Source organism: Euleptes europaea, chromosome 7 (assembly GCF_029931775.1).
Source record: "Euleptes europaea isolate rEulEur1 chromosome 7, rEulEur1.hap1, whole genome shotgun sequence".
NCBI lineage: Eukaryota > Metazoa > Chordata > Lepidosauria > Squamata > Sphaerodactylidae > Euleptes > Euleptes europaea.
The window spans coordinates 42,654,217-42,674,041 of NC_079318.1; the positions used below are offsets into that span (position 1 = coordinate 42,654,217).

Sequence of the window (19,825 nt, forward strand, 5' to 3'; positions counted from 1 at the left end):
GGCACTGCGTGCCCCCTACTGCCAGTAAGGGCAAATGACAAGCATGGGACCTACGGAAATCAGCATTTAAAATCTATAAGCTCCACGATGGGAAAAGGAAGCATTATTTTAGCCACTGAGCTCATTTTATCCTGCCCCCTCTTCCACGGAGCTCAGAGCAGCAAATATGATTCGCTGGGCTTGTGCAAAGGCCTGTGTGAGCCGCTTGTCCAACTGTAAATTACAGTTCAGGATTCTGGTTCTGAGCTATTTCATCCTCCACTCATTTGCTTCTGCGACACTCATCCACAAAATAATCCATCATTCAAGGAGATCACACACTTCTGCACATGAAATCCCAACGAAATCCATGGGCTTTTGCAGTGCAACAGTGCATATAATAGTAGCTGCATTTATTTATAAGGTTTGGGGACAGGTGCAAGGGCCATAAGTGAGAGTATTGTTACTGAAATGCATGAGAAAACCAGGTTAATAAGACCATATACAACTCCCATTTATTCCATTGAAGCTTATGCAGCAGATGTCCCCCATGTCCACATTATTCAGAGTGCCATAGGAGAAACAATGTTAAAGACTACTTTGTTTGTTGCATCCCTTCATGGTCAAGAGCCTACAACAGCCTCTTTGCAGCCCTGCAGTAGCGGTGTTAGATCTGAAGTCATGATTCCGTGGATATATAGGAAGCATTATGCCCCATTCTAAATTGGTTTCTCCTAGTTATGTTTGCATGAGAGAATCTGATTCAGAAGATTCAGCAGATTTGCAACCAAAGTGATCAAGGGGCTAGGGCAACTGCCCTATGAGAAGCGGTTAAGACGCTTAGGGCTGTTTAGCTTAGAAAGAAGGCGGTTAAGGAGAGACAGGATAGAGGTCTATAAAATTATGCATGGTATGGAGAGAGTGGACAGGGAGAAGCTTTTCTCCCTCTCTCATAATACTAGAATGCGAGGTCATCTGCTGAGGGTGAGAGATTCAAAACAGATAAAGGAAAGTATTTCTTCACTGAACACATAGTTAAATTGTGGAACTCCCTGCCCCAGGATGTGGTGATGGCTGCCAACTTGGAAGGCTTTAAGAGGGAAGTGGACATGTTCATGGAGAATAGGGCTATCCATGGCTACTAGTCAAAATGAATAGTAGTCATGATGCATCCCTATTCTCTCTAGTATCAGAGGAGCATGCCTATTATATTAGGTGCTGTGGATCACAGGCGGGATGCTGCTGTAGTCGTCTTGTTTGTGGGCTTCCTAGAGGCACCTTGTTGGCCACTGTGTGAACAGACTGCTGGACTTGATGGCCCTTGGTCTGATCCAGCATGGCTTTTCTTATATTCCTATGGGCATATTCATTTGGCAAATAGCTTCGGCAATCAGTAATGGCTAAATTACCATACTCTCAAACTCAGCTACCACACCATTATCAGGTCACCCTTCAGCATGTGTCAAGACCAGTATGATGTCAGCTGGCCAAGCAATTGCTACACTCCCGATTTTCAGTATGTATGAACCATGCCATAGCTTGTCCTTTGGGAATTGGCCAGTGCTGGTTCTCTATCACTGCTCTTCTCAACATTCAAAAAGCCTTTATGTTAACCCCTAGACTGTCACAAACACTGATGAAAGTCAATAATAATATCCCAATGCACAGGAAAGAGGGATATGGTCACTCATCAACACAATCACATGATGGCTTTTGTGTCTGCCCAAATTCTGCCCTCCGTATTATTAATCTGCATGTAGTCGCGGAGCTTCCTGTCCTCATCCTGAAAAATCTGGCATCCTAAATACCCACTGAAGAATAAGTACCAATTTTGATGGCTTGATTGTCCCTGCCTTGGCCACCACATTCCCTCAAAAGATATAATAAAGCGGGAGAGGGCTTGACTTTCTGCCTCCACACATAAACCATAAAATGTCATCATGACATTGACTGTGTTCCTTAACGTTCTGCAATTTCCATCTCAGGGACTAAACTAGCATGGCTGGCATGGCTCTGTTACATTGGCAACAGCACCATGGCTTTGCATGCTTGATGAAGGGCCATGCTGTCACCGCAATGCTGCCTGGGTAATGTGTGCACTGGTACTCCACCATGATCCAAATTTTGGGCAAGAATCCAGCTTATTTCCCCACCCTCTCTGCAAATCTCTGGCACCAGGAAGGATCCCCAAGTATTGCATTGGGCAGTACAGAAAATCCGAAAACATTTTTTAAAAAATTTGGACAGTGGATCTTGAAATGGCGCATAAACAACCGAGAGGAAGCCGCACACGGGGAAGGGTCTAGCGAACAACCATGCAGATGACTGTATGCAGTTGCAAGCTGGGCCTTGCTGAGAATACTGAATGCTGATCGAGTTTGTTCTGTGTAGGAAGGGGCTCTGACCAACTGAAGCCTCTTGGTGTGTTTGAAAACCTAGCTTCGAAGGGTGGCTTTTCAGAGCAAATTGGCACATCATGGAAGGGGTCCTTGTTCTGTTCTTGTGGACTAGTGACACTGAAGTTTGCTCCAAGGCTCACAAGTCACCTGGGAAGAGCGTCCAGAGGGCAGAGGGCTTTCAAGGCCCCTGGCGAGTTACGTGGATCTTGTTCCGAAGGAGAGGGTCCTCATAACTGCTGGCACAAGGCGGGGCCGAGATTTCCAAGGGCAAGCCCTGCTGTTGATATCCGTAGTTAACATTGCCACAGGGGAAATGGCGGAGCCTGAACAGAGGCACTTCCTTAACAGTGGCTGTCAGTGAAGATGGTTCTAGAAGAAGGGAGGAGCTTGGCAGCCTTCCAGTCACAATGCTGGGCCCCAAAGTACAGTTCCCTTCATGACCTGAACCTTCCCTCTCAGTTGCCTCTTTTTCTGCCTGCGAACTGTTTTTGACGACTGGCTTCTCTGAAAACCAGGAGCCATACGTTGGGTTCCAGAGGTTGGTGGGCTTGTTTCTGGACCCCCGCCCTTTGTGTAGCTCAGTAGAGGGATTGGACTGAGTGTATGCCATGTTGACATGTCCCCCTTCCAGGGCTGCTTGGGTATTAGCATGGGCAGCTGGCTCTGCCCTGACCTCTTTCACTTGTGGCTTTCCTGCAGGAATGGCTAAGGCCAGAGAGGGTGGGGAGGGCAAGAGCTGTTCGGCGCTCTTTTTGTCTTGCTGTGGCAGGACGAGCAGAGGAGGGATTGCTTCGGGGTCTTCAGGGCGCACTGGGACCTTTTCCTCTTCTTCAATGCATGGACCATATTCCACAGGCAAAACAGTGTTGATGACATCAGGATCCTATAGGAAAGAACAACGAGACTCTCAAACATGGGCTTTGTTGTGTGACATGGAAACCTAGAGGATATAATGCTTCCCTTGGGGATTGCTCGGTGCCTACTTTATTTTCTTTTAGGCGCCAGGCACCAAACACATTTTTTTTTACCCCAGGTTTTTAATTAGGGCTTTCTATCTTACCAGCTTTTTAATGGTCTGCTTCTGTGTTATGGGTAATTTTTAAGCTGCTTATGTCCAATTGATTGTTTTAATGGCTTTTTAACATCGTTATGATATTTTAATTGTAAGCTGCCTTGAGCAGGACTCTGAACAGGAGGCATAGAAATATCATAAATAAATAAAATAAAATAATGTACCTTTGGTTAATAGCAAATGTACTGCTGAGTAACATCCTTTCTGCAGGAGTCATGATGATTACGTGTTATGTAGCTTTGATGAGAAAGGATCACGGACTTAACAAGAGCCCTGCTGGATCAGAACAATCTCGTTCTGCATCCTGTTTCCCACTGTGGCCATCCAGACACCCCAGAAGGCCCATAAGCAGGAACACAGAGAACAAAGCCTCTCCGTGTTATTTCCATCAAGTAACTGGTATACCTCTGAACATGGAGGTCCCCTTTAGTCATCAATGGCTAATAGCTACTGATGGACTTACTCTCCATGGATTTGTCTAATCTTTTCCAAAAGCCATCTAAGTGAGCGAGCTTCACTCCATCCTGTGGGAGCTAGGGCTGTCAATTCGGTTTGGCCCGAACTGAAAATCAGCCGAATTTCCCTTGATTCGGCGGTTTTTAGTTCGGGAGGAACCGAACTCAAAACTGGCGGGCAACCGGGGGGGCCCGAATTCAGCGAGTTCGGGAGTTCGCGAATAAATTCAGCCAATTCGGGGCCGTCAGTAAGCAGCATAACCTTCAGTAAGCAGCATTCTCCTCCCCCGGCCAATCGGTGGCCAAGCTGGGTCTTCTTCTGGCCAATCAGTCAGGATTGAGTACTGGAGGAATCAGCTGATGTGCGGCCGGCCGGGGAAAGAGAGAGAGAGAGGGAAATCCTCATGTGTGTGTGAGGGGGTGCTTGTGCACATTTGCTCCTTTCCGTGGCTGCAGGGGGCGCATTTTTCAGGGGATATTCAGACAGGTTTTCTTAAGAGACCACCCAAGTTTTGTAAACATTGGGTCAGGGGGTCCCGAGATATGGGCTCCCCCCCTTTTTCTTTCCATGGCTGCAGAGGGCGCATTTTTGGGTGTGCCGACCCCAAACTTTCAGCGGAGCATCAGACAAGGCTTCTTAAGATACCCCCCAAGTTTTGTAAACATTGGGTCAGGGCCCCCCGAGATATGGGCTCCACCCCTTTTTTCTCTCCCCCCTTTTCCATTTTCGTGGCTGCAGGGGGCGCTTTTTTGGGGGTTCAGCCCCCAAACTTTTATCATAGCTTCAGAGAATCCCTCTTAAGAGACCACCCAAGTTTTGTAAAGATGGGTTCAGTGGGGGCTGAAATATCGGCTCCCCCCCTTTTCTCTTTCCGTGGCTGCAGGGGGCGCATTTTTGGGTGTGCCGACCCCAGACTTTCAGCGGAGCTTCAGTCAAGGCTTTTTAAGAGACCATCCAAGTTTTGTAAACATTGGGTCAGGGCCCCCCGAGATATGGGCTTTCCCCTTTTCCCTATTGGGATGAATGGATCACCCTCGAGAGATGCATACATATGGATCTTATATTGGATACAAATGGAATCATATTGGATTACCCAGCCTCCCAGCCCCTCCTGCTGGAACAGAAGACAGCCACAGTAAGACCCCTTTGGGGGCTTTAATCTATATTTTTTCTTTTCTGTGTGTGTGTGGGGGGGAAAGCAGAGTCTGTGTGTGTGTGTGGGGAGGGAGCAGTTTCTGTGGGTGGGGGGGGGAAGCCAAAGGGGGCTTTTGCCGGTTCTGCCTGGGGTGTGTGTTCCCCCTCCAGTCTCTCTCTCCCTGGTTTGAGGGGGGGCTTCATTTTTATTCTTCAGGTTTTTCCTCATTCATAAGATCAGTTAGGTTATTTTGATGCTTGCTCAAAACTGGTTTTCAAATGGTGACTTAAAGAATGCATCTGCCTGGTCCCAAGTCCAATGCAAAAGGAGAAATTCCACCCCCTCCTGCTCATTATGCATAGCTAGCTGCCTCTGTCCTTTTCCATGGTATGCAAACTCCCAGGTGTCAGGTGTTGCTTTGCACTGTTGCAAAGGTGTTGCATTGCGTGCTTGTGTTGCTTTGCAGTTGTATTGTTTTGCAAAATTCTTCACACCTGCCCCGCCCTTTGCATGTTTGCAAAGGTGTTGCTTTTCAGTTGTGTTGCTTTGCAAAGTTCTTAGCACCTGCCCCGCCCTTGCTCTCATCAGCTGTTTGTCGGGCCGGGAGCTTTGTGCGTGGGCGGCAAGCTCTGCTGAGAGATACACATTAAGGGTGGGGGGGACCCCTTTCAGGGCCCATATCTCAGCCCCCCCTGACCCAATCTTTACAAAACTTGGGGAGTCTTTCAATATACGTCCTTTGAAGCTCTGCTGAAAGTTTGGGACCTCTAAGCCCAAAAATGCCCCCCCCAGAGCCGCGGAAAGGCGCAGTTGTGTTTTTAATGGCTTTATTCGGCCGAATTTTTTTTCCGAACTTTGAATTCCCGCCGAATTGAACGAATACGAAGTGGGGGAGTTCGGACTTCGGCACGTACCGAACCCACAAGGGCCAAATTCGGCCGAATCCGAACTGTACCGAATTTTTTTTTTTTTGACAGCCCTAGTGGGAGTGAATGCCACAAATTAACTACACTGAGTGAAGAACTCCCTTTTGTCTGCCCAGAATCTACTGTCAATCAGTTTCATTGGGTGCCCTCAAATTCTAGTATGAGATAGTGAAAGTTCTCTCTTTCCACTTTCTCCATCCCATGCATAATTTTATAAGCTTCTATTATGTCTTTCCTTGTCACTTTTTCCCCCTAAAAATGAAAAGCCTCAAAGTGCGTTGTGAATTCTGGCTATTTTATTTCCAACCCCTTACCTAAAGCAAAGGATTTTCCTTCTTGGCAGCTGCTGAGCAATGATTTGCATGTCCATTGAGCTGGCTGGTCACTACCAGTTCAGACCTCAGGTCAGGTGACTTTACTAGGCCTGTTAAGGGTTGAACCATGAGAGGGTTCTTGCCAGTCCTAAGAACGTGTAGGTAGAAACCAGAATGGCCGCAGAGAACTCAGACAGAGCTTTTACCACCACACATCACTTCCAGTTCATCTTACGCTCAGTCTGCAGCTGCCTCTTTCCATAATAGGGAGATATTATTCATTTCCACATGTTTTGTGAGCATCTGCTTCTGGAACAGATGGTTATAACATGAGATATCCTACGGAGCTGTGGGTTTGCTGAGCAGCAGGAAGGCTTTTGCACCAATGAATTATAGGGCTGTGAGAATTGGGTTATCACTAAGAAGGACGGTAGAGCCCCGTGGCGCAGAGTGATAAGCTGCAGTACTGCAGTCCAAGTTCTGCTCACGACCTGAGTTCGATCCCGACGGAAGTCGGTTTCAGGTAGCCGGCTCAAGGTTGACTCAGCCTTCCATCCTTCTGAGGTCAGTAAAATGGGCACCCAGCTTGCTGGGGGTAAAGTGTAGACGACTGGGAAAGGCAATGGCAAACCACCCCATAAACATAGTCTGCCTAGTAAAAGTCGGGATGTGATGTCTCCCCATGGGTCAGGAATGACTTGGTGCTTGCACAGGGGACTACCTTTACCTTTAAGAAGGATAGTGGATAAATAGGATATAGGAGGAAATCTGAGATCAGTTTCTAGTGTCTTTTATGCATGGCTGTTTCCTTTGCCGTCACCCCTCTGACAACTTTGGGTCTTTATGTTGATTATGCATGCCGTTTTCCACTGTCAGAGGTCGCCTCGCTCTCTCAGTGCATTTCCCCGCATTTTGCTCATGTTTTCAGAGACCTGTTTTATCTCGAATTTGAAAATGCAGACAAATCACGGGGAAAGGCATGGGGAGAGCGAGGCGACCTCTGACAGCCAGAAACAGCATGCATAATCAACACAAAGACCTGAAGTCATCAGAGGAGTGATGGCAAGGGAAACAGCCATGCATAAAAAACCTAGGCTGCCAGAGGGATATTTAACTAACACAGACAGCAACTATGGATTTGGAATGATGTATCCTGTATTGGAACCCTACTACTCAAACTCCAAATAGTTGTGTTTTCATCCTCATGAGAGATTGAAATGAATTTTGGATGTTCATATGTGCATATATTGAAAACCTCAATTGAATGGAACTGAAGAAGAAAATAGAAACTATCATCTTCCTATCAACTGCTATATGAAGAAATCTCTTTTGCCCTTATTCCACAGTACTTTTATACGTTTGTACCGTATGGACTATAGAAATAGTATTTATGAACAAGTGTACCTTTTGGACTATTGAAATAGTTTTGTATATAGTATTGATAGTCCTTTTCGTTGTTTATTTGTGCGCTTAATACACTTTGTCACAGTTCTGGTATTGTCAGTTGTTATTGCCAGATTTTCCTGCACTTCCTTCCTTACCTGATGGTATTAGTGCAGAGGTGTTTATTTTGATTGCTCAATCTCCAGGTAATAGCAGAAGATCTCCTGCTATTACAACTGATCTCCAGCCGATAGAGATCCATTCACCTGGAGAAAATGGCTGCTTTGGCAATTGGACTCTATGGCATTGAAGACCCTCCCCTATCCAAACCCTGCCCTCCTCAGACTCCACCCCAAAAACCTCCCGCTGATTGCAAAGAGGGACCTGGCAACCCTATTCATAACCAGTGATTACTGACCACTACCAAACATATCTGGCCTAACCTTGTTTCACTACAATTGGAGCTACTTTCAGAGTGGTTAAGAGAAGAAGTCCAATACCTCTTTGCATCTTGCTAAGACTTTGAGATGCCTTGGATTGAAGATAAAGGAACTATTTCCATGCTATCCTGAGAGAGGCTTATCTGAGGATTACTTCTTCCTCATGTTCCCCTTTCAGCATTGCTCACAATGGACATAATTAGATTTTAAAAAACCAAATAGACACAGATACCTGGGTGCAGTATTCTAGCCTCTCCAGTATTATGGCAAAGTTTGGCCTGTCTTCAGGCTGGTGTTGCCAGCACTGAGTCATTATCCGATACCTGCAACAGCAACAGGAGAGAAGATGGTCAACTGCAGGAGAGCAGACATCTTAAGGTGGACATCTAGTTAGTTGCAGCAGGAGGGAAGCCAACACAATCCCTACCAACTCTCCAGTTACGTCTCTAGTCCTGAAAGCATTTAAGCCCGAGACTTAAGTTCATGTCCCCCATTCCACTGGTAGATGAAGAAGCCATCTTGCTCAAATTATTCTGTAAGTTCCTAAATACAGCAGCTAATGACATACTTTCAAATGAATGAGAAATTTCGTTATCACAACAAACAGAAGTATTTTTTTTTACTTGTAAGCCACTTCAATTAGAACAGAATAGGGAAGTATGCATTATTAATGTTCAAGAAGACATTTGGCTACCATTTTCAAAAGACACTGATTAATTGTAGCTGCTGCTTAGACAAATGGAGACTGAGTATTTGTCACAAGAAAAAGCCCTCTTCACAGTAGACCACACCATTATAAATACCTTAAGGATGGAGGTACAGTGGGAACTGAGAGTATGGTGTAATGGCTAAAATGTTGGACTAGGAGCAAGGGGACCCTGGTTCAAATCCCCGCTCTACAGAGATTCTCACTGGGTGAACTTGAGTCCGTGACCCTCTCTCAGCTTAAATTCACTCACAGATTGGCTATCAGGAGAAAATGGAGGAGGGGAGACGAAGAAGAAGAAGAGTTGGTTTTTATATGCCGACTTTCTCGTAAGGGAGACTCAAACCAGCTTACAATCACCTTCCCTTCCCCTCCCCACAGCATACACCCTGTGAGGTAGGTGGGGCTGAGAGAGTGTGACTAGCCCAAGGTCACCCAGCTGGTTTCATGTGTAGGAGTGGGGAAACAAATCGAGTCCACCAGATTAGCCTCCGCCGCTCATGTGGAGGAGTGGGGAATCAAACCCGGTTCTCCAGTCCACCACTCCAAACTACAGCTCTTAGCCACTACACCACATGGAGCCTGAGTTTCTTGAAGGAAAGACAGGATAAAAATGTAACATATTTGTAACTGGGCTTTACTCTGTATGTGTTCAGCCCCTCTGCTCTCTCCTGCCTCGTTATTCACTTCAATTCCTGCCAGTTCTGCCTCAAAAACATTCTGTCCTCTTACTTCATGCATGCTTAATTTCCTGGAAGCATCAAGCCAATGCCAATATGTGAGCTTAATTTTTGTTAGAGGCTCTTAGGTTATTTGAAAGAGAAGCCAGGGACTCTCAAATTATTACAAGAGGATAAAGACTTTGAATATCACCCCTTAATGATTAGCAGTACCTACCAAAATGGCTCCAATTGCTGACCACTGCAGCTAATGGCAGTACTCATTGTAATAGGTAAGTAAACTATACAATAATGATGCTAAAAGAACTTTCCAGAACAAAAAGAAAGAGTTCCAAACATAAGATGAACAGCACTTATGGAGCATGGAGGTTCTTAAAAGTTTCCTACACAGGGCCTGGGCAGTTTTTGGGTGGGTCCATCCTTCCTCCATTTGTTACGAACTCCAGGACCTCCTGGTTGCTTTTGCTGGGATAAGGCATATATCCAAGAGAGAATATTTCCCACAGCAACACTCCAAATGACCTGGACACAGAACAAGAAATAAGAGCAGAAACACAAAGAGTGAAAATGGTGCGAGGATATCTAGAGCAAGGCCAATATGTGCAAAAGACCTTTGTGTTGTGTCGCCTCACTTAGCTGGCTGAGGGCTACTTCAGATGTTATCTTTTGTGGCATCAAAACTGCTGCAGTATGGCTGTGGCAGAAGTCTGAAGTCATACGAAAGGAGACTATATTGTGGGGCCTTCCAACACCAGCACTGCTGTTGTTTTTTGGGAAGGATAATGCTAGAGAAGGAAGGAGACATGACATGGATTCCTCCCATGGGTACCAAAGAAAGGGCCTATTCACCAGCAGCGGCACCTCTGTAAGGTCCTCCTCGCAAGGTCCACCTGCGTATCTACTGCTAGCATTAGGACACCAGGCAAAGACTTGAATATTAAATAGTTATTTACACTTGTGGTGTGTGTGTTTTTTTGGCTGCTTTATTGTTATATTGATTTTGTTGAGATTGGCTTGGCTATTTATCGTGAATACTTCATTACTAAACAAAACTGCTTTGGAAAAGTGGGATATAATAAGAACAACAAACAACGTGACTTCCAGCCTTCGGCATTACAGGGTGACTCTGTAAGGAACCAAAACCCAGTGTATCTCACACATCCAAAGGCAATGTCTTATGAAGTTCCATATCTTTCAGGAAGAATATGGTGAGGCATCGTATTCAAAACACCGGTCAGACAGTTTCTTGTAAAATGGATGAAAAGTACTGAGCAGACCTACCAGGTATCTGTTTTAGATGTAAATATCCCTTCCATGAAAGCTTCAGGTGGCATCCACTTGACCGGCAGCATCGCACACCCTCCTTTTCTGTAGTAGCTGGCCCTGATGAGAGACAGAAGCGGACTGAGCAATAGAGGTGGACTCTAAAGGGAAGTGGCACTTTCTGGGTTAACATTAAATTCACCCATAGAAGAACACAGGCCACATCTCCCCTCTCTGCAGCCTGCACAGTACGGGGAGCTAAATCATGGCAGCCAGACTGTGAACTGGAATTGGGGGGGGGGGGGAGGAGGAAGTGTACCTGCATGAAGGAAGACAGGGGATAAGGCATATAGGTCATGGGGTGCAGGGTCCAACAGGTAAGACGTCATCCCCTTTTTGCTTTAATCCGACACAGTGTATGCCGCACAGTACTGTAATATTTCTCTCTGCACAGTTTTGGTTGGATTGTAAACTGAAGTCACTGAAACCTGAGATGATTTTTAGTCTGACACCACATAGACTTTACACGTTTCCAGCTGTGATGCCTTATGTAGACACCACAGGTGAGATACGTATTCTACACACATTAACAGGGCCAAGTAGATTGACAACAATATCCTGGGAATCCCTACGGCAGCAGTTCAAATACACCCAACTGCTTCGATAGAGTATCCCATTCATACTATCAAAAACGGTGTCCTTAAGGTTCTTGCAGCTAAGGTTCTTAAGCTGCTCAACCAACGTCCACATATGGACAACTAAAATCCCAGACAAATGCCTTGTAACACTGGTGTAAATTAATAATAATGATGATTCCATTCTGTGCCATATGCTTAAGTAATTCTTCAGACTAACATTGGAGGGCACTGTGAGGACAGCAGTACTGCATTATGTATTAGAAGTAAGCAAAAGTCTTGACAACACGCGCCATCATTAAAACCTTCCTGGCGTCTTTGCAAGTGCAAAATCATTAATTCCAGCATCCTGGCGAAATTCCAAGTTGGGTAATTACATTCCTCTGACCCTTCCCCCCTCTTTGATATGCTGTAAACTGAAGAGATTTACTAATGACACAGAGGCTGAAGGGGACGGGGTCAAAAACTAAGGAGGAGGAAGCCGCAACTCTGGATCGTGAGCAGCCGCAATAAAAAACTGTGACATTCAGAGTGAAAAAAGTGAAGAAAAGAGTGGGCGGTGGTGGTTGGCGGGGGCTGCATTAAAAATAACATGCAACAGGAGAATGACAAAGGTGGGGGAATCTACGGAAGTTGGGAAGAGTCCGCAGCTTGAAAGTAAACATTAATACTCCAAGGTGGATTTGGAAATATCACAGAGAAGTCATTCTTGCACCAATCCCCAAATATTAAAAAAAAAATCTGCAAAGAAGCTAAGCCAAGCAAACACTCTTTGGTCAAGTAATAACCTTCTACCAGGTGATGCCAATAAACTGTGTGTTCTTACCTATATATGTCCCGAGCCATCCCAAAATCTCCAATCTTCGCTATTCTCCCAGGTCCTTTACAAGTGAGAAGGCAATTTCGAGCAGCAATGTCTCTAAGGAAGAAAAGGAGGGAGATTCTGGATCTTTCCATATTTTTTTTCTCTCAGCTGTGAAACCTTCAGCTGTATTATAACCTTAGAAGAGGAACTAGTGAAAAACTAAGGAAAGAATTAATTGATTACAGAACATTTTAATTTGCTTTTCTGAAAGGTTAAAATAGGAGTTTTATCACTAAAGGATTCAAATCACTGGAGAACTTCCCAAAAATTACTCCCACGAGTAAATGACAATCAGTGGACAAAGGATTAAAGTCACATTTGTGTGAGCACTTACCTGGGAATAATATGTCCTATTCTTGGGACACTTGCTGCTCATTCGACATGCACAGGGTTGGGCTGCAAGAACTGAACTGGGCTCAAGTACCCCCTTTGCCAGAGATTTAGTGGCTGGCTTTGGGTTGAGCGCTAGTCAGTAAAATGGGTATACTAGTGATCTGGCTCAATAGGCAGAGGTAAGGAGAAAGAAAAAGAAAACTGTGAAGAGATATATCAAATTCAGATAAGGTTGTTGCCAGGTCCCTCTTTGTCACCGGCGGGAGGTTTCGGGGGCTGAGCCTGAGGAGGGTGGGGTTTGGGGAGGGGAGGGACTTCAATGCCATAGAGTCCAATTGCCAAAGCGGCTATTCTCTCCAGGTGAACTGATCTCTATTGGCTGGAGATTGGTTGTAATAGCAGGAGATCTCCAGCTACTACCTGGAGGTTGGCAACCCTTAATTCAGACTATATCATGGGAAAGGTTTAGATGCAAGTCTACTGGTCAGACAAACAGCTGGTCATATGTGAGAATTGCCATAGAGATACTAGCCACCTCTATTTAATATGTTTTATTTATAGTTCTTTCAATCAGTTTGAAGCAGTTTAAAGGAGGGCATTCACACGGTGGGAGTGGTAGGAAATGAACAAAAGCATACCTAAGCATCCTCTCCCATAAGGAGGCTTCTCATTAATTTACTGAGCGCAGGGGCAAAAGTATGAGCTGTGAACGAATCTGAAACTGCTTAGTTCAAATATCACCTCAGTCATGAACTCACTGTAACTTCAGGCAAGCTCTCCCCCATACCTTCCACTGCCAGCGCCCTCCAGACAGATTCCCTCTTGGCCTCTTTCAAGCCACCAGATCTGTACTTCAGGCTAAACTATACGCTACACACATATCAATTTACCAAAGTAAAAAAACAAAAAAAAAACCCCAAAACCCAAAAGTACCTTTTCGGCATTTTTCGGGGTTTGTTTTTACCAGTATGAAACAAGGCGGCGATAAAGGGAGTCAAATAAGCAGATCCCGAATAAAGCTGAATTTTTTGGCATTATTCGAGCCGCTTTGGCCCTGCCACCATTTCCCCCCCTTCCCCCTGATTTACCTGCCTCTGAATGAATTCCATGCCACTCTGGTTCTCTGGAGCCCAGAGAATTGGGCTGGCACGAAATTCCTTTAAATCCAGGCTGCAGGCCTTCTCTGGCCCCGGAGAAGGGTCTGCAAGGGTCTGAGAGAAATCCACAACACCCCTCATTTTCTGGGCTCCAGAGAATTGGGCCAAAATGGAATTTGTTTTTTGGGTTCAGGTTTATTTTTGGTATTTATCTGGTTCACGTTTATTAACCTTAAAATTTTCCAAAAAAATCTGGGTTTTCCAGATTTTCCTAAACATATATATATATTTGCACAGCCCTACTGCACACTAAGTTCTTTAATGTTGGGGCAACCCTGACTCACTTTCCCTGTAGTCACATGGGAGCTACAGGGAACTTACTTCCCCAAGAGCTGCAAGGCCTGAGCTGTATCAGCTGCTGGAGGAGGACCTCTGCCTCCCCCCCCCCCCGCCGTACTATGCAGTGCACATGCAATGGTGCAAAAAGCTCTCCCCCATTGCTGCTTCAGCTCAGAAAATCAGCATCTGGTGGAGATGACAAAGTCCCCTCCTTCCCCAGTACCAAAACCCCAATATAAACTGGGCTCTCAGGAGCTTGGGGAAGTAAGGTCCCTGAAGCTACTGTGTGGTTGTATGGAAATGTCAAAAACGTAGTGTGTAGTTTGGCTCTTCATTGACAGCAAATCACATTACTTGTCTGGCTCCATGGTGTTCCACAGTGACCAGTAAAGTTACCAGCCCTTAGCTGGCAATCTCCAGGAGTACTGGGGGTGTGGGGTGTGGTTATACTGCCAGGACACCACTTCCTGTTTTGGGAAAACAGGAAGTGATGTCACAACTTTCTAGGAATTTCCAAATCTCTATGGTTTTTACCATAGACATTCAAAAATTCCTACAGTGTAATAATGCCACTTCCTGTTTAAAAACAAGGAAGTGACATCCCAAAGTCAACTGTTGCTGTTCCGTCCCATTTCCACCCTGTCTGCCCATTGAGTGAGGGAGTGTTAGCAGGAGGTTCCCTGCCAGAACCGGATAAGTGGCAATACTAGTGACCAGCCCCCGCACCCAGATTTTGCCTCCCTATTGCCACCCTCTCAGCAGTCCTGAATCTATGGGTAAATTTGAAACTCAGCACCAGAGGAAAGGGGCACTTCTCCATGGTACTGCCTTCTGTGCAACTCTCTACCTAAACATGCACAACTGGACATTCCCTTCCTTGCTTTTAAGAAGATGGTGAAAACCTTTATATTTAACCAGCACTCTGTTTGTTGGACAAGCACTTGTCAGGGATGCTTAATGATCCTGCATTAAGCAGGGGGTTGGACTAGATGGCCTGTATGGCCCCTTCCAACTCTATGATTCTATGAAACCATGCATATGTATATATGAATGAGGAAGAGAAAAGACAGCCATAACAACACAGATTCATCTCACAGGTTAACGAAGGAATTACTGAAGTAATGTGCTTGAAATACTGAGCACAAGCAACTTTATTTATTTATTCAGAACATTTTTATGCTAAAGGTTTAAATGCTAACCATGAGGCTGATGAAGCTCAGAGATCAGGCTGCCCACCCTTGAAATAAAAAATTCTGGTACTTGACAGCCACAGCAGGTCTGGGGATGGAGGCAAGACGGAGCCCAATGGTTTTTCAGTCTCTCCACCCAGGGTTTTTTTTTGGGGGTGGCAGGGCTAGGGGTGGAAGCTCAGCAGATTTTGGCAGGTATGGGAGTGCTGCCCATCAGTTTGTTGTAGTTCAAGGGCAGAGGCAAGAGATTAAAAACTGAGCAGGGACACACTGGTCTTGTATCTCTCGATCTTGTATCTCTGCATTGTGCAGGGGATTGGACTAGATGTCTCTGGTGGTCCCTTCCAACTCTATGAGTCTATGATTTTGGGACAACTGGTTTGCAAATTAATCCCCAAACTCAAACAACCCCCAAATTCTTCAGCAGACTGTTTTTCTCCCCAGCTGGTTCTTTCCAGACACTCCATTGTGTTTATTTTAAATGGTTTAATTGCTTAAATTATACAGATGGGAATTTGTATGAAAAATGATTTTGAATTACAAAGTAAGTGATTAGTGTTGTTACCCATTTTTTTAAAGCTTGGAATAACGCAGTGGGAATATGACACCCAATTTTCTCCCCAAACGTTGCTTTTCCCCCCCTTTTTTGAAACACTGAACTCTAGGGGGCAGTAGTGCACAACCATCCTCGGCAAACACTGCTCACACACACATCCTTCAGTTGGCCCGTTGCCAATCATGACACATACTGGGGCATTAGGAAGTGGTCTTACAATAACAAAATGCTCCGGCTTACCTGTGGATGAAGTGATTTTCTTCCAAATACTGACAGCCACAAGCAATGTCACGAGCCACATGAAGCAAGTCCAGCATGGTCAGGGAGGAGGGATGGCTCTAAAAACAAGGCAAAGACCATATTGGTATCTGCGTAAATATTCTTCAGGGATATGAGCTACCAGTGGGTTTAGCCAACATTAAAAAACTGCTTTTCAAAGGGCCACAAACTCTGACCACAATATCGTCTGTGAACTGATATTTTTTTTAGACTTCTGAAATTTTCAGTGTACCTTATTTCTAAAGAGCATTGCCATGTTTAGGTCACATCATTGTAAAGGTGCAAAGCTGTGGACAGTATCTGCACAAAGTCTAGAAACTAGAGGGATTTAAGAGGTTCTTTCAACGGTTAGGCCATGACAGACTTTCTTCTCCTTTGCCCTTCCATCGTAATTATCCCATTATACTCAAACCTTTCCTCTGCCATGTCCATGGCTAATGAAACTTCTGCAACCTGCATGCATATTAAGCATTCTCAAAGGGGGAAATGATCCAAAGTGGGACAATTTTATATCAATACCCAAATGCGGTTTTCTAGTTTTCAAACTGAAGTTCATTTTACTGCAAAATCCAGAACCACTGAGCGCTAAAATGAAAATGTACAGAGAAGAGGAACGTTTCCCATATACTCCTCCTTTGTTCCATTGCCCAGATTAATGAGTGGAAAGAACAAACGATAATGTGCGCTGTGTTCCTACAAGGCGGTCCATACATGGAAGCAGATTTCCCATTTCCAAGTGCAGATTGCCTTCCAGATCAGCTCCTGCTGTACATCTGCAAGAAGGTCTGGCAACAGGGCTCTTCCTCCCCACCCCCCATCTCCTCTTCAAGACTGCATCCCTTGAGAAATCACGGATAAGGGCGACATCATCAGAATGGATGGTACTGATGATCTGTTTGGGAAATAAAAGAACTGATTGGAGGTCATGATTGCCAGCTCTGTCCAAGGGAAGATCCATAGGCACAGGCAGTGAGCATATGGCAGGATATCTGCACAGGGGCTTTGATCTGTTATTCTGGTAAATCATGTAGCTGGGAAGAAAAGCTCAGAAACTGGAGTTCTTCTAGCAGAAGCCATCCATAAACTGTGCAGTTACATACAAGAGTTTTCTGTGTGTACACAAACAGGTTTTGCTGTTCTGGATCTTTGTGTTGACTATGCATGCCCTTTCTGATTGTCTGAGGTTGCCTGGCTCTCCCCCTGCATTTCCCCACGTTTTTGTCCACGTTTTTAAATTCAAGATAAAACAGGTCTCTGAAAAGGTAGGCAAAACTCAGGGAAACACAGAGGCGACCTCTGACAGTTGGAAACGGCAAGCATACTCAACACAATGACCCAAAGTCATTGGAGGGGTGACGGAAAGTGACACAGCCATGCATAAGAGACCTATATTTACATTGGCTTTAGAATATCAAAGTAAACCAAAATCATGCCTTTATTTCCCCCTGTAAGCACTTGTCCCAGTCAATTCTGGGAGTGAGCAAGCAGTTACTGCAGCTATATTTGCCTTTACCAGCTCCAAGTTGGAAAATACCTGGCGATTTTGGGGGTGGAGCTTCAGGAGGGCAGAGTTGGGGAGGGCAGGGACATCTATGGGGTATAATGCCCTGCAGTCCACCTTCCAAAGCAGCCATTTTCTCCAGAAGAACTGATTTCTGTCACCTGGAGATCAGATGTAGTCCCAGGAGATCTCCAGCCACCATCTCGAGGTTTGGAAATCAGCATAGATGCGAAAAGATATAACCAAAGTGCAAAAATTTATATAATGCTACACAATGACACAACACAAAACAATTTATAAATTCAAATATGACATACACAACATAGATATGTGCATCACCAACAAGCAGTCCAAGACCAACATATGTGGTCCAAAAGTTACAAAATCCTTCAAAAGGTAAGTGTTCAGTAATCCCTATAAAGGTAAGTGTACATAGTCAACAATGGTCAACAAAAGTCAACAATGGTCAACAAAATGGTCAACATAGTGAACAAAAGGTAAGTGTTCAGTAATCCCTATAAAGGTAAGTGTACATAGTCGACAATGGTCCCACGAACCTTCGTGGGACCATAGTTGACTATGTACACTTACCTTTATAGGGATTACTGAACACTTACCTTTTGAAGGATTGTGTAACCTTTGGACCACATATGTTGGTCTTGGACTGCTTGTTGGTGATGCACATATCTATGTTGTGTATGTTATATTTGTATTTATAAGTTGTTTTGTGTTGTGTCATTGTGTAGCATTATATAAATTTTTGCACTTTGGTTATATCTTTTTGCATCTATGCTGATCTCCAAACCTCAGGTACTAGCATAGAGGTGCCTTTTGCCTACATACCATCTTGAGATTGGTAACTCTAGCTATATTCAGTAGTTCTTACTGAGCATGCTCAGATATTTGAACATGCAAAAAAGGAGGGAAATCTGGCAGGGAGCAAATTCTAACACTAATACTGGAACTGAGGGATACCGTTGGCAAGAGGAGGTTTTTGACAGTGTCTTGTACTCAGGCCAGGTATGTGGGTATGGAGGAGAGAGAGAATGGGCTGCTTGCAATGTAATTGTGCATCAGAGAAGAGGATGCTCCCAAGTATCCCATCTAAAGCTATTTGCTGCAACAGGCACAACTTGCATGGACACTGCTTTACTAGATGGCAGAAAACATTGCATTAGAGCAGGGGTGTCGAACTGAATTGTTACAAGGGCCAGATATGACATAAATGTTGCTTGGTTGGGCCATGCCTTGCCAGATTGCCCAGATTGAGGCGGTGGGGGGCAGCTGCCTCAACTGGCTCACAAGTCAGATAAGAGCTCTCAATGGGCCGGATCTGGCCCGTGAGCCTTATGTTTGACACCCCTGCATTGGATATTCACTTTCCCTTGCATTGAGACCTAGAAGTGTTTGCGAGGCAGTACAGCTCAAAGCTGTAGCAACCCTCAGTGTCCTTCAAATGTTTAAACCCAAGAAAAGTGACTATTTGGGCAGGAGACTGAACACAGTGTTCAGGTCCTCTCCTTTTGTTTTTTGCATCTTACTCTTTGAGAAGACAGGTTGAGAGAAAATAGCACCCCTGCAACTGTGTACCTTTTTGCAATTTGAGGATCTCTGTGCAATTCTGGTACAGCAGAACCAATAGGTACCATTCACAGGTATTGCAGATTAAGCTACTATTAAATTTTATGTAAAACTCTTTCCTTAGTCTTAAAAAACAAGCGTGTACAGCCTTTTATTCTGCCTCTGCTAAAGTAGACACTCTCTGCCAAGGACAATTTAACAGGGTAATTTGTTTGAGACATGAAGCGTTTGGGCCCATTTTGTACGGAGATACAGAGCACTGAAGGAGCCTTGAAACACTGAAGAAATTCACTTTACAGCGCCTTGATGCTCTTGTTCCCCAGATGAAGGGATGACAAAGCCAGCTGGAAATTGTGTGGCTGTGGCTCGGAGGGAGGGATGGGCTGCAAGCATTAAAGCGACAAGTCCCCTTGTCAGGTCAAACCTTCTGAAAGGTGACCGAACAACAAACTGACTCCATTGTTCAGCATAATCACTGCTTTGAGCAACAAGCTTCAGGATACAAAGGAGGGAAATTACTGCTTATCTTCCCCAAACCTCTCCTGATTGCTTTTTTACGTGCAAACCCCTTGAGCAGAGAAGTCCTTTTAACTCCTTAGAAGTCTGTGGTGTTCGGAGCATCCGTAAATTCCAGTTCCGAGGCTCTGTTCTCTGACTCTATCAGTCTCATGACCTTGTTGCAGAACTAATGACCCT

The 19,825-nt window shown here is 44.9% G+C and overlaps 1 protein-coding gene across 1 annotated transcript in view; it reads right to left on the reverse strand.

The window, feature by feature from the left end:
* Window positions 1-2,291: 2,291 nt before the first annotated feature.
* The window catches only part of ALK (ALK receptor tyrosine kinase), a 665,036-nt gene continuing 647,502 nt past the window's right edge, over window positions 2,292-19,825 (reverse strand). The window contains 6 exon segments of the mRNA XM_056852389.1: window positions 2,292-3,261; window positions 8,337-8,427; window positions 9,878-10,012; window positions 10,772-10,873; window positions 12,215-12,307; window positions 16,009-16,106. Of these exon segments, the coding sequence (XP_056708367.1) occupies window positions 2,557-3,261; window positions 8,337-8,427; window positions 9,878-10,012; window positions 10,772-10,873; window positions 12,215-12,307; window positions 16,009-16,106 (1,224 nt within the window). The 3' untranslated portion in view covers window positions 2,292-2,556.